Source organism: Calypte anna, chromosome 20 (genome assembly GCF_003957555.1).
Source record: "Calypte anna isolate BGI_N300 chromosome 20, bCalAnn1_v1.p, whole genome shotgun sequence".
Lineage (NCBI taxonomy): Eukaryota > Metazoa > Chordata > Aves > Apodiformes > Trochilidae > Calypte > Calypte anna.
The window spans coordinates 14674524-14689417 of NC_044265.1; the positions used below are offsets into that span (position 1 = coordinate 14674524).

Consider the following 14894-nt stretch of genomic DNA (forward strand, 5'->3'; position numbering starts at 1 on the left):
CATAAACTGGAAAGGCATCACAAATATAGCTGATAAAACCAACAGAGCAACATCAATGGGAGCTGAAGAACAAGAGCCCTCGGTGTCCCCAAGGGACATTCCCCCAGGCTGGGATGGCCACAAGCCCCACCACCTTCCACCCCAAATCCATGGCAATCTCCTCTGATTTTCTCTTCTCCAAGGGAACTTGCTCTCCAACAAACAGACAGCTGCATGCACACATAAACATAAATCCCCCCAGAAACAAGCTGTGCCTGCAGAGACCACAAGAGAACCATTCTCCTCGGGCACACACTGGTTGCTCTGCATGACCACAAGGTGCTCAGGGATTACTGTGGAGCTGGAATAAGGATCAAACCACCAGCACAAAACACCAACAGGGTCTGGTGCAGCAAGCTCTGCCCACCGGTGAAGCAGGTGGCTCCACACCTCACCTCCCCTCTACAGGCAGCTAAAAATAAAGGACTTCTTGGGCCAGACAAAATAAGAAATGTTTCAGGGGAAGTAATTGCATATTGATCAGCATTTAGGAAGGTTGCACAGAGCTGATCTCTGGAATATTCATTGGGTTTAAGTTCAGGCTTTTAGAGATCAATAGCTGCTTGACTGGACTGTCTAGAGTTGATTTTATTTGAAATATTTATTCTGCTGGAGGGCAAGCAGTTTGTCTTAGTCTCATCTGTGCTTATTGAGGGAACTTTTAGCTGAACACTAATTCAAAGATAAGCATATGTGAGTACCACCAAACAGGGAGTGACCTCAGCCTTCAGGGAAAACTCTGAATTACAACTTTATTTGCTAGCCATTATTTTCCTCCTTTTATGCCGCTGCATCTGAAAGAACTGGTTTGGTACCTTTATTATTTCAAAAAGAACAGGTGCTAACATAATTTGGACTTTTCATATTCGTGTTACACAACTTCTCACTTTTCAAATTACTAGCAAAAGCAGAGTACTAGGTTTTCTGGCAAAGTGTAGCATAAAATAGTTCCATTTAGTTAACCAGAAGATTTAGTAAAGAGACAGTCTGAGTTTCCACGGGGTCATTAGGAACAGCAGGACAAGAAAACATTACAGGATTTTAATAATCATAAAGAATATACCCTGAAATAGCCATGGTCAAGCTTTGGGGAGACATACAGAGTTGCCCATTTTCACCTTGCTTTTGCTATATAAGAGGAAAGGTTTTCAGAGTGCCAAGAGACCCCACTGACCAGCTGCAGAACTGGGCTGGTGCTGCCCAAGTGAGGCCCATTCCCATCAGCTGCCTTTGCTGCATTTGTCCATGTGCAAACACACACACTTCTGCCTAATAACTGGGAAAGTCACACGTCATTTTTCCTATGCAACAGAGAATCTTCTTGACACATCCCCTGGGAGCCAGTGGCTGAATCTCCTCCAAACCTTAACACAATTTTACAGCAAAAGCAATAAGCTTCCTGTCAGTGTGTGCCAGGGAGCTGACATTACAAGCCTGTTTTTCTCTCTTTTGGCTTTGTAAGGTAAACTGCATTTAGGTTAAAAAGGTAAGGCTGAGGGACTGTGTACTAAAAAGTGCTCCCCAACCTAAAAAAATTATTGAATTTAATTCCATGTGACATCTATAAACTGGTGGCTACCACCTTGAAAACCATCTCATTTTTGATAGAGACACTCCATAAAATAAATAAGCCTCATTGCTGCAGAGATGCAAATCAAATAATTCTGCATGCCCATGCTCTGCTCCTACTTCAAAACTGTCCATTTCATTTCTGCTGTCACACAATCAATGCCCCTCAGTCTGCTCTTCTCCCAGACCCCTTTGATCACCTCCCAAGTATTGGCTTGGTGAAGCTCCACTCCCAGTGGCCAACAGCAATTCTCCCTGGTCACTGAAAGCCTGAGACTGCCCCAGGTCCAGGGCACAGCTTGCTGAGGACATGCACCTCAAGCCCACCAGCTGCATCGTGGTCATTTTCAGGTGTCACCATGACCTCACCATAAATCAGCAGAAATTCACATGAAACACCTTCCTCTGTTGGCTAAGGCTAAGCAGAACAGAAAGCAGCCCTGTCTACAGGAATCTCTCAAGCATGTCAAACACTCAGCTGAAGGATGCTGCACTCCTCTGCAGGTGTGTGTGCACGTCTGTTATTAACAGAACAGCTCAGCCAGATGTATGGGGCAGCACTGGATACAGAATGCTGTGTTCTCTAAGACAGTAATGGAGATTCAGGCCTGATATCTTTATTCTCACACAGCTTATCTATCTCACATCATGTCAATAAACTTTCAACTTTGCTTATTTGTCCTTTCATCCACACAGCCCATGGAACAATGATTAACCACTGTCAAAGTCAAAACAAAAACAACAGCTTTCTCCCCCCCTCCAGAGGACACCGTCAGGAGAGAAAAATATTCTGCCCAGTTTGTGGGCAAGGTGGTCAATCACACCTGAGTGGCACTTCTATTTGTTGTTTATCATGATGGTATCAAGAAGACACAGAAGTGTTACCCTCCCATGCAGCTCTCTAGATCACAGCTATGAAGGTTCACTCCCTGTTTCCAGCACTGGACTGTGGGTACTGAGGCAGTGAAGAAAAACTCAGCAGTTTGGAGACAACTATCAACTCACATAATTGCCTAGTGTAAACAGCAAGGCAAGAAGAATTTCAGCTTCTCTACTTATCTGAACTAGATCAGAAGAGTTTTTGAAAAAAGAGAAAAATCAGCTGCTGGTATAGTCTATGCTGTGGACAGCAGTGACACAAGCTTCTAGAAAATACTCTGTGAATTATTCCTTCTGTCCATTGTCACTTCCCCAACCCCCTTCAGACTGCAGGGTAAGCCAACTTCATAAGCATCAAAAGAGTGAGGTCTTGGAAGCCCCTTCTGTTAGACAGAGCTGCTGCTGGCAGTCAAGTCATGCTTTGTCCCCTCCAGCCCCTTCATAACAACTGGGGGGAAATGCATCCAGGAAGAAACTTTCCTCTTGTCATAATTCTCCAACTGGGATCCTGATACAGAGTCGTAAACAGAAGAGTCCAAAAATAAGGAAGAAAACTATTAAAAATCCAAACACTGAGTCCCACCCATATGGCAAAAGAACTCCAAGTAATTAGTTCTGCAAGGCTGGCTTAGCAGCTTAGTACTGGAGGCAGAGGGAGGCTTCCCTCTCCTTCTTAGTTTTGGAGGTTTTCTTTAATTAGCCACAAGAAAGCCCAGTGTTCCTATTTGAATAATCCATGTTTGGTTATTTATTCAGTTCCCTTCTGCTGCATGTTACCCAGCCATGCTGCAGGAATACACCATCTCTTGTTGGTGTTTGCTGACCAGACACTGCAGGCAGCCTGGGACAGCAGGGACAGCCAGAGCTGAGCCACCAGAACAGCCAGAGCTGTGCCACCAGAACAGGCAGAGCTGTGCCACCAGGGACACCAGGGACAGCCAGAGCTGTGCCACCAGGGACATCAGGGACAGCCAGAGCTGTGCCACCAGAACAGCCAGAGCTGTGCCACCAGGGACAGCCAGAGCTGTGCCACCAGGGACACCAGGGACAGCCAGAGCTGAGCCACCAGGGACACCAGGGACAGCCAGAGCTGTGCCACCAGAACAGCCAGAGCTGTGCCACCAGGGACACCAGGGACAGCCAGAGCTGAGCCACCAGGGACACCAGGGACAGCCAGAGCTGTGCCACCAGAACAGCCAGAGCTGTGCCACCAGGGACACCAGGGACAGCCAGAGCTGTGCCACCAGGGACAGCCAGAGCTGAGCCACCAGGGACACCAGGGACAGCCAGAGCTGTGCCACCAGGGACAGCCAGAGCTGTGCCACCAGAACAGCCAGAGCTGTGCCACCAGGGACACCAGGGACAGCCAGCCAGAACCCTGCTCCGAGGAAGCTGGGCAGCACGGGGACAGAGTAGGAAATAAAAGTGAAGAGAGAGCAGAGAAGCCCTGGAGATTCACAGTGTGATAAAACATGTCACATGAAGAAATGCACTGATGCCCATTTCACAAAAGCCATTTTTGTATCAACATCCACAAAACTTCACCAGCTCAGAGGACACACAACATAGGGAAGCTTGAAATGTGGAACAAAAAGGAAAACCTTCTCCCTAGAGACATCCAAAGGGTCTCTCTTACTCTCCCATGGGTCTTGTAAAATCACAGAGGATTAGCAGTCTGACCTAGAGCACTCTCTCATCTGGGTGTCAGCTACACACATCTGCACTGTTACCTCCCAGTAGCCACTGCAGTAACCCCAGTTCTTAGGAAACAAAGTTAAAGACAAAGAGTGGAGTTCATGTACCTGAGAAGGTTAACTTAGATGCTGGAAAAAGAAACAGAAAATGGACAAATATTCTAACACAAAAATTTTATAAGCAGTTATCTAGCCAAAAGGTGTGCTGGTACATCAAAGGCAGGTGAGAAAGTGAGAGTTAGATTGGTACCTAAGCATCAGGTTCATCAGCTGCAGACCCTCGCCTTTCAGGAAGCGATCGCGATTGGAACTGAGCATTAGGCAGGAGCAAAGGGAGTCAAACAGGTTCTCCATCATCTCCTGTTCTTCTGCTGTACTAGGGTTGTGTCGTTTGAACACCTGCATGACAAGGAAAACAGAATTAGTCCAGGAGGAGGGCTCAGTTCAGTCCACACATTTTGTAGGGTATGCATGAGCATTTTACACCACGAGCCAACAGCATCCGACACGGATGAAGCCTGCAGTGTCAGAGACCTCACTGACACCTTCCCTCCTGCAGCTCTGCTGCCCTTTCACTACCCTGATGGTGCACCAACAAATGAGCTGCTGGACAACACGGGACCTCCAAGGAGAAGGGTGAACTCACTGACTGCACAGGTCACACCTGCAGCACCCCAGCCCACTGGTGGTACTGCCTCAGGAACCATAACTGAGCTCAGAGCACTTTACTTCCAGCTATTCAGATGTAGGGACAATGCAGCCCAGTGCTTGGAGTGCAGAAGGCTGAAGATGGCCACATCCTAACCCTGCATTTCTCCAACTTGCCACATAATTATAACAAAATAATTGAACTTCTGTGTACCTCTACATTAACATCTGTAACACAGGGATTAACCTCACTCGACACAGGTGAAAAACTTGTGTGGAAGTTATTCAGGGACTATGCCACCACCAGACACAAAGTCCTGCTGTGCACCAGTACCTACAGATGGCTAGGAGAGACCTACACCCAGAACATGTCCCACCTCCCCACACCCAGCCTGCCCCTCTCCTGACGTGCACATGAATTACTCACAGACAACTGCTGAAGCAGCACATCGATCCCATCCAGCTCCCCGAGCAATTCTCTGTTGTCTAGACAGAGGTGGGGGGAAGGGGGAGAAGAGAGAGAAAAATGAAGCTAACTGTCAGATTTTACAGCCATCTAACACCAATACATCAGCAAACAAAATCAATATGGCTTGACAGAGTACAAAAGGTGCAGAGAAAGAGAGGGCACATGTGCACGAGAGAGGACACGTGTGGGAGAGAAAGCACAGGCAAAGGGAAGGCAAAGGCAGAAGGTGCTGTTGAGATCTGAGAAAAGCCTGGATCCTGCCCCAAAACACATGGATCCCCAGGGCATGTCTCACCATCGTTATTCTGCAGCAGAATGGCCAGCACCTCACTGCAGTACAGCTTGTTGGCATCAAAAGGCATCTTAGCCTGTTGGTGGAGAAGGAACAAGAGACTCATCAGCTCTTTGTGTTCCTCTGATTTGAAGAACACAATAATCAAATCACCCAAGGCATGAGCAACACTCCAACCAGGGCCATTCTGTGGTGTGCCTCAGTGACAGAGCAGTGATGATTGTCTCTGATTCTGGGGTGCAGGGTGCACGTGTGTTTCTGCACACAGGTAGAAACTCAGCTCTGAATCTTCCTGTTCTCCTGCATAGGACCAAGTTTGGCCAAATCCCCAAGAACAGTCTCCAATTGTTTGCAACAAAAATCTCTTTGCTGTGATAAATTTTCTATGATGTTAGATCATGGGGTTAGACCATTCTGAAAGCCTGCACCTGTCTCCAAAACCAGGGTTTCAGAAAATACATCACACTAACATGAAATAGTAACTGCCAGAGTTATGTATGAGGATAACAATGCCATGATCAGAAGGAGATGAGATGGGCTTAAATGCAGAGTCACAAAACTTTGATTTCATGCATTCCATCCACACGTGTTAAAAAAATTGTGCCAAAAAATTAATTTGAAGAAGAAGAAAAAAAATCCCTGAAGTGTGAACTGGATCAAATGTTTTTACAGGTTGCTGAAGCTTCTTCTACAGAAACAGATCAAACCTTAACCCACCAGATAACAACACAAACTGGCTTGCCACAGAACTCATAAACTAAACAAAACGTTTTTAAAAAACATCAGTTCTAGCTATTTGTATTCCAGTGTTCAAGAGGGGAGAAAAAAAAGAAAGCAATAACTACTGGGCTTAAAACATCCCATTAGTCACCCACAAGTTTTTCTCCAAATGCACGACTCCCTGCAGCTTGACTGAGTGACCCTGCCTGTGTGGGGCCAATTATCCCACCCAGCTACCAAAGAAAAGGTCACCACACACAAGCACCCTGCAACACAGAAACGTGAACAGCAGGAAGATCCCGAATGCCAGAGAGTACTGACTTTAAATAATGCTTTCCATCCCCCAGGCTCCCCATCCATCCTGCAGGTGACAGTGTTCACAGCAGCCTCCAGGCCCTGGGTGGCCAGGCAGGGGCTGGGGGCTGCACAGCTCTCTGCTTATCCAGTCCTGGTTATTTTGCTCTCCTGACTTTCCATGTCTTTCAGCTGCCAGAGTAATTGCAAGGCAGGCAGAACACCCACACTCAGCACACACCTGCTTGGAATAAAATTAACTTCAATTTTTGTTTTTAAGCAAAAGGAGTATCATTGTTACTATCTGTAGTGAGAAATCACAGGTTATTTCTGCTAACAAGCCTATGAGAGGCACAGAGGGTCATCTGCACACTTAGGGAGTTGAGAGAGGGTTTCTGTGGTTCAGAGGCCTTCTAGCCACACAACCATGACGTGTGCAAGCACTAGTGCCTTCCAAGCAGTGTTAGGAAAAAGTCAGAACCTGTGAGAGAGCTAGGGAACTATCCTTCCTACAATGTTTCCCAGGGAATGTTTAGGCTTCTGTTCACACAAGACAGAGCTGAATTGTATAACTCACTACCACAGGATGCTAAGAATATCCAAAAGTAATTTTGAATTCAGAAGGCAATTAGATGAGTTCAAAGAAAAAGTCACCGCCAGCAGCAGTTAAACAAAGACATCACTTGAAACACGAAACAGTGTTGGAGATGTGGGAAGCAAAGGCATAAAATAGTCTTTATTAGTTTCCCCACACACTGATCAGCTTTTTGCATTCCTACAGGTCTCAACCATGGACCAGAAATCCATCATTCAAACACAAAAAAGATGCTTTCGACTGTAAGATGTTTACAATATAAAGACAAGACAGTGTATCCATTTAAACTAAAACCACAGAGGATACCAACACCAAATTTGAACTCTTTGTCCCTAACTTGGCCCCTCCAACACACACACACAAACACAAAACTGGCTTGTTTTGAGAGATGTTTTAAGTTCCTCTTAACTGGTCCGTGAAAGGAAGGTGGGTGCTGGCAGAGCTCCAGCACTGCTGGTGCCTGCACTGGGAACAGGGTGGTACCACAGCACTGGGTCAGGGACAGGTCACCAAAAAGAACTCCCACAGAAACAAGTGAAACACAAAGACATTAGAGAAGACCCAACATTAGATACTATCTTCCAGGCAAATGCTAGGAAAATGAGAGCACTTGTACTCACAGACTTGCATCACAGTGTGTAGAGCTTCTTACACACAAAGCCAACTCCATCACCTTTGCTAGTTTCTAACAAGCTAAACATAATTAGTCACAATTCTCAGTTTGAGGAGAGTTTTGAATTTAGTGTATTCACAAATGCTACAACTGGTAACAAAGATAACCTATAGAGATGGAAAGAGCCAATAATGAACAGCACTGGAGCTTTAATATTCTGCCAGACACCCACTGGAGCACACCAGCTTCCAGCTTGTTGGGTTTTATTGTGGTATCTCCCAAATGGCAACAGGAAAATGAGCTCACCTTCAGCCTCTTGAGCAACCACTGCATAAGGCCCTGCTGGGCAGCTTCTGTGCACATCTCTGGTCGGAACTCTGCCATGTTCTCAACAATTGCTGGGAAGAGACACAGGAAAAAAGCCACTTTCCCCACCTGCAGTCCAGCTCAGGCCTCTATCAACCCTGCTTTGCCAGGTCCTTCCAGGTCTGTGCTGATCTTCTCATAGTTACATCTTATTTGCCAAACCACCCTTTCCTGAGTGAGACTGAAGCTCAGGTCTATGGGACTCTCTGGTTTTGCCCACACAGTCCATCCTCAGTGTGATGCCAGCTCCTGCTGTAAGGAGACTGATACTCCTTCCCTTGACTCCAGCAGCAGCTCTCACTGCACAAAACTAACAGGAACAGCAGCAGGAAAAATACCAAAACTCCTGTTTCCAGTCTCTCTCATCCTTCCAGTCCTCAGGAGATTACAACCCCAAATGACTGTAAGGAGTAAACGATGGTCTGAACACTCACAGCAGTGGCACCCTGCAGAGAGTAGGGATCTACTCACATAAACCACAGATGTCTGTGGGTGGTTCAAAAGGAAAGGGTGCAGGGAGGAAAGGCATGGAAGGGATAACCCACCCCCCTTGTACAAAACATGGGAAGAAGCTGTGCAAGAGCCACTCACCCAGCGTGTTGTGGACACCATCAGCTTCCTCCTTCACACTTTCATCCAGGCGCTCTAAGTTCTGCACCAACAAGGCCACAACCTGGCCCTCCACCTAAATCAGCAGGGTCACAGGAAAGATAAAAAGATACGAAAATGACTGAAAAAAGGAAGATTAAGTAGAAAGAACAGGGGGGGTTCATAAATAATAGAATTCAAGAAGCACTACTGAAAAATCCTGCCAGGCATGCTCAGAAGACATTAACAATCTTGCCCTAAAGTCTCAGAGGAAGCAAAGGAATCACCAAGTAAATCTGCCACCATGTTTGGGTAATTAATTAAACAATTTTTGTGTTTTACATTAAACAGAAAAACATCTGGAGGTAAACACGCACCTTGTCACAGTTTTATTTCCTAAACCAACCTGATTGATTTACAATTCCTCAGAATTTTAAGTGCAAGGCACCACAAAGCACCACGGCTGGGCTAGCTGTCAGCTCCCCTTTCAGCTGATGTTCTGCCTGCATTTTTGTTTTACCTTCCACCTCAGCAGGTGCAAAAAGCTGAAGGAACACTGCTCACACATGTAGCTGCAAATCCAGAAGCTGAATGATCCCCAGTTGAAGCCCTGCAGTTAAATCCCAGCAGGATGAATGTACCAAGTTGCCTTCAGCAAGCTAATGAAGCCCAGCCAAGTCACCAGCAGGAGCAGGAACCCACAGCTGCAGGTGCAGCCTCCTGATCAAAGAGCTCACATGAGAAGATGCCTCTAAAGCTGCAATTGCACAGAGTCCAGCTCCACTTTGGCCAACTTTCCATCATGGAAATAAGCTTGGAAAAGTTAAAACAACATTTCCAATTCAAGCACTGCAAACCACCTTTGAGCCCACTGAACCAGCACAGTATCAGCTGCTGTGGAAGGCAGTGCAGCAATCCTTACAGATCCCCTACATTACACCCACCTTCCTTAAAAGAAAAAAAAAAAAAGTAATCTAAAAAGCAGATATCTAAACATTTCTCCCAAGGTATGCCTGACCTGTTTCTTTCAAAGAGGACAATACAACCTCTAAAAAGTGGCTGTTATCAGCAGGCTGATGACAAGGAAAACAGAGAAAGAACTTTACTTGATTTACTACCTCTCTGCACATTTTATAGAAAACACCTTCTCTAGCAGTTCCTCTCTACCACTTCATTCATCCAGCAATCTCTCCACAGAGGCAGAGTAATTAAGAACAGCACAGAGGCCAGCTGGAGGAACTCAGCTCTTGGCCACTGCCATTAACCTTTTGAAGGTAACATTATAGTGACTGGACAAGAAGGATTGTAGGAGAAACCAGAGCAGCCAAACAAAAGAAAACCTGCAATTCCCCATCTTACAATTTCAATGTAATACTTACAGAACAAGACACAGGCACAATGAGTCACAACACAGCAGCTCTCTAGCAGAAGCTGCCCAAAGGTAGGACAGATGTGTAAATCAAGTTTTGCTGAGCACCAGTTCTCTGATGAGTGTTTGCTGCTGGGCATTAAAATAACCTGGAGTTTGCTACTTACCAGAGCATCTATGAGGACTTCAGCTCCCTCCTCACTCTCATGGAGAGTATCTATATCAGTCAGTTCTTGAAGCAGGTCAACCACAGCTATGGAGACATGTGCAAGGTGCTAAGGAAACCAACACAGAGGCAGATACATTTAACACCAAAACCAGATTGCTCTTGGGCCAGCATGCCTGTGACCAAATCAAAAAACCTGGGAACAGATGACAGCAGTGGGGCACAGAGCACAGAGGCTACTTCAGCAGACAGTCCTCCTAAGCATCAAAACCAGGGAATCCTATTAATTAGGAATTACATTAAAAAATGTGATTCTGTACTTATCGTGTCAGGCAAGTTTACCTTTTCTTGCTGATACTTTTAAAACAACTTTTCAAACCAGACTTGCTAGAGTTGGGCAACCCCCTTGCATTGTCAAACATAAGCAAGGAGAAATTAGTTAAAATAATCTAATTTGGGTATTCTGCTCTCAGCAACAGCCCTGCTAACCTGGGAGAGCACATCCCTAACAAGGCTGCTGCAGGATTCAGGAGCCATCACCCCCTTGGTCCTGGCCCAATTAGGACAGCACACTGCTCCAACCACCAGCCTCACAGGAGCAGAACTGCTCCTGCCAGCCCAATTTTCACTCATTAACTCAGGGCTGCATAGCACATGGTTCCCCTGACTGCTGCACAGCTCTCTTCTATGAGCAGACGTATTCCACCTCATTAGATCCACTTTCCTATTCTCTCAGACATGCTGATCAATCCTGCCTGGGTCCCACAGGGGTAGAAGAAGATATTCAGTTTTCAGATGTCCTACATAACAACTTTGTGATGAATCCCTGCAACACACACAGACTAACAGCCCAGCCTCCCACTTCTCCTGTTTGTGCTTTTGCTCAGACACACAAGCAGCAGCAGGGAAAGTATTTTCATGTTTCTTTTCTCAGCTAGGTCTCAGCTGTGCCTTATCTTGTCTCAGGAAAGACAAAGAGAGCTAGCTGCCTGTCCCATCCCGAGTTAACCTATGTCCTGGCCCTGCAGAAAATCTCTATCAGTCAGAATACAGCTTGCTTTGTGCTCTACAGCCACCCTTTACCAGAGCTATCTGTATATTTTCATGATGGGGAGATGTCACTTCCAGTTGCAGCTGCCATCAGGCACCAAGCAGAGGGGTGGTTACTCCTCACTGGACAGACTGTCACTCCTGCTCACATCAAAATCTGGCAAAAGGGACAGAGCACAATTTTTAAAAGCAAGCTAGAGTGTGACTGGGTGAGCAAGGTGAGAGGAAATGACCTGCCTTGCATCTCTTCAGCCAGTAATACCAATTACTAATCAACAAAAGCTGGAGGAATAGGCTGGCAGGAACCTTGTGAAACTGAACAAACGTGAAGTCCTGAACCTGGGATGGAACAATCCAGGCTCTCCCAGCACTGCAGTCAGGAGTGTGGAGGAACGGGCAGACAGCTGGGGGGACATTCCTGTACAGGAGCTTCTGCTGCAGCTTCCAGTGAGAGTATCAGTCATTAACATTTCTGAGACAGAAAACCAAAACCTCACTTGAAGCTTTCCTGCCTTTCATTAAAAAAGTCTGGTTGGTGATCATCTTTCATTCACCTTTTGTGTACAGCTGCATGAATCATTCAGCAGACTCCTTGCTCCCCCTGGACAGTGCTTTTGTCTCCTTGCATTAGTCCCTCGAGACACTACATTTAAATCACATCTGAAGAGCCATTTGTTTAGTTCTCTCCTTGGACGTATTCATTTTTAAAATCTTTCTCCATTTGTTTTAACAAAAAGTCATTAGAAAACTTGAGCTGCATCAATTCAGAGTCATGTACAGATGCTTCACTTTCTGTTCTGTACATCAGCAGCAGCACAGTGAAGAGGCATTGCTGCAGGATCTGCTTCCAATGGATCTGAGAACACTGCAGCAGTTTTACAAGAAATGGTTTTTCCCCAAAACAGCAATTCACAGGCCAAATTTCTACCCCTGAACTAACTGACAGGCGAGTTACAAACCAATTATAGGAAGTTCACAGTGGAAGCACTGACAAGTCCTTGGCAGCAGTGGTGACCCCAGGACACAGCCCTTCATGGCTGAAAGGACAAAGCAAGATGTACTCCTCTGCACTCCAGCCATGCCTCAGCTCTGCTATCCCAGCCAAAATCCCCAGACTCTGCATTTTCCTCATGAATGAGAAATTCAGGATAAGCTTTAATACCACACACACACACAAAAAAATAAATCTGTGGTGCCTGGCAAAAAAAAAAGTAATGAAAGTGTGGTAGCCACAGTAGTGTTAATGCACAGTAAGTGCTTCCCAGTGCACAACAATACAGTGTTAGCAAACATCTACCTGAGAGTCATTCCCATCAGGAATCACGGATCAGGAAGGCTGTGCTGGCTGCTCTCTGCAGGGATCAGCTCTCACCACAGCTCTGGATATTGATGGAATCAGAGGGGACAGCCAAAACCTGAAGCCTTGAGCACACTGAGGGACAGGTATAAACAGCAATGAGCAGGTCCATGGCAAAGAGCTGAATGTGTGACAGCTGAGCTCTCAGAAAAAGGGGGAATTTGCTTTATTTCTACTGGGGACTATTCCAGACAGAGTCTGCACACAGTTCAAGGCCATATACACAGCTAAGCCCACACTTCAGCTTTTCCTGTATTGTTTATCTGTTCACACTCTACTGCAGCCACTCAAACCTAGATGAAAGGATCATAAAACAAGAATGGAAAATAAGAGCAGTGAAAAAAAAATCAGAATCAATATTACTTGAACAGAGAAGGTTTTCACTTGGAAAAAAAAACAACAAATAACAGACATAAATTCAGTGTAGTGGGAAAGAAGAGAAAAAAAGATACAGGAGGCTGTGAAAAGAGGATGTAAGAGATTACAGAAAAGTCTGTGGAAAGCCTCTCACACCAGGGCTGCTTTACCAACAGAAGGATATCTGTGTTGTCATGTCCCAGCAGCCCAAGGAGAGACTGCACAGCATTCAGCTCCACCAGCAGGTGATAGAGGTCTGGCATCGTTGCTATCACATGCATTTCCTGAATGATGTCATTTAGATCCAGTTCAGATTCCATGAACCTGAGGCAAGACAGAAATGGTGAATAAGTCAAATGGACAATGCTCAGTGGACACAGTCCTTTTGAAAAACAAGACCACCACCTTCCAGGAGATGCCAGGGAAGACATCACCCCAGCTGCAAGTGGCACTTCTGAGCCTTGTGGTCATGCCAAACTCCAGAACTCCCAGAGCCAAAATACACCAGTGCCAGAGGCAGCCTGAGCCTCAGCCTGCCCCGTGCCTTCCCACTGTACCACTGCAGAGTACACAGCATCCCTTCCTACCACACAGTGTGAGGGTTGCTGCTCAGAACAGTGCAAACAGAGACTTGCAGGGTGGCTGGTGGCCACGTGGCTCCCTGCCAAAAGAACTGATGCTGAGAAAGCTCCTTAGCCCCCAGTTTTAAGAGCCAAGCCACTTCCTTAGATACTACTAAAACCTCATTTGATTTGTGTGCTCCCAAAATAAAATGAGCATAAACTCAAATTTTATTACTGAAGTATCACAATCTATCATATTAAAAAGGAGAGAATTTAATAAATTAGAAGTTTTCCCTTCAGTGCTAATTATTCTCTTCATGCTGCCAGTCACATCCTGGCCACCACCAGTCTCAACAATGCCATTTCTAATTAACAAAGTTTCAAACACAATATAGAAGAACTACATGACAATAACTGCTGTTACAGAAGCCTTACACGTAACATTTGTATGGTCAAGAAATAGATTTAAGGCTGAAACCCAAAAGAAAAGGAAAACAGGGTAACAGGGAGGAGTCAGGCATAATCTTACTTCTCTGGATTGTCAGGAAACTTGATCCGCAGCTCCTGGTTCTTGTAGGATCTCTTCTCAAAGGTGAGGATCATCTTCTTCACTGAACTTTCATCCAAAGGCTCCTCCTACCCAGATCAGAAAGGGCAGAGAACAGAGCTCAGCATTGGGGTGGCTGAACAATTACCCAGCCAAACACAGGAGTGTGATCCCAGCAGGGTGCTGGGGCCCAGACCCCCCCAGGGGTCCTGCTGCAGCCCCCACACACCACAGCTCCCCACTTACTGATCTACCCCAGCTCTGACCTGAGCCACCTCCCCCAGGCAAAGCCTTCTATGCCAGGTTCTTATAAACCAGGGGTTCACTAGTGGGAAGGTTGTGGGAAGAGAACCAGAACTTCCCTGAACTTCCTGAAAGCCCAGAACCCATGGAGAAAACCCAAACCATTTTGCAGTGGCTCATCTTCCTTGAGCTGCCCCTTTTCACCTGTTCTTACCTGGCATCACCAGGGCATCCTGAGGCTTCTTGCTTCTGATGGATTAAATCTGCATTAGCAGCTTACACCCATGGATAATTTCTTTCCAGTACCCACTGTGCTATTTCTTTTTGTAGGTCTACATTTAACTTCCCTGAGTTTATGTTCTTTCCAATTTTGCTCACTTGGATAAGCTTTCAGTTCTATTTTAAAGTCTCTTTCTAAAGAAGAAAAAAAATCAATATTTTACTCTAGTATTCTCTTCTTATGTCTGAAATTCTAA

General features: G+C 45.8%; 1 protein-coding gene across 3 annotated transcripts in view; it reads right to left on the reverse strand.

Moving 5' to 3' along the window:
* Positions 1–14894, reverse strand: part of CTNNBL1 (catenin beta like 1) — a 43594-nt gene that overhangs the window by 20899 nt on the left and 7801 nt on the right. For all 3 annotated transcript variants that reach the window (XM_030463189.1, XM_030463190.1, XM_030463191.1), the window contains 8 exons: positions 14158–14264; positions 13250–13389; positions 10303–10400; positions 8770–8863; positions 8119–8210; positions 5594–5666; positions 5257–5315; positions 4432–4580 (listed from right to left, as the gene is read on the reverse strand). In XM_030463189.1, the coding sequence (XP_030319049.1) occupies positions 4432–4580; positions 5257–5315; positions 5594–5666; positions 8119–8210; positions 8770–8863; positions 10303–10400; positions 13250–13389; positions 14158–14264 (812 nt within the window). The remainder of the gene's footprint in view (positions 1–4431; positions 4581–5256; positions 5316–5593; positions 5667–8118; positions 8211–8769; positions 8864–10302; positions 10401–13249; positions 13390–14157; positions 14265–14894) is intronic.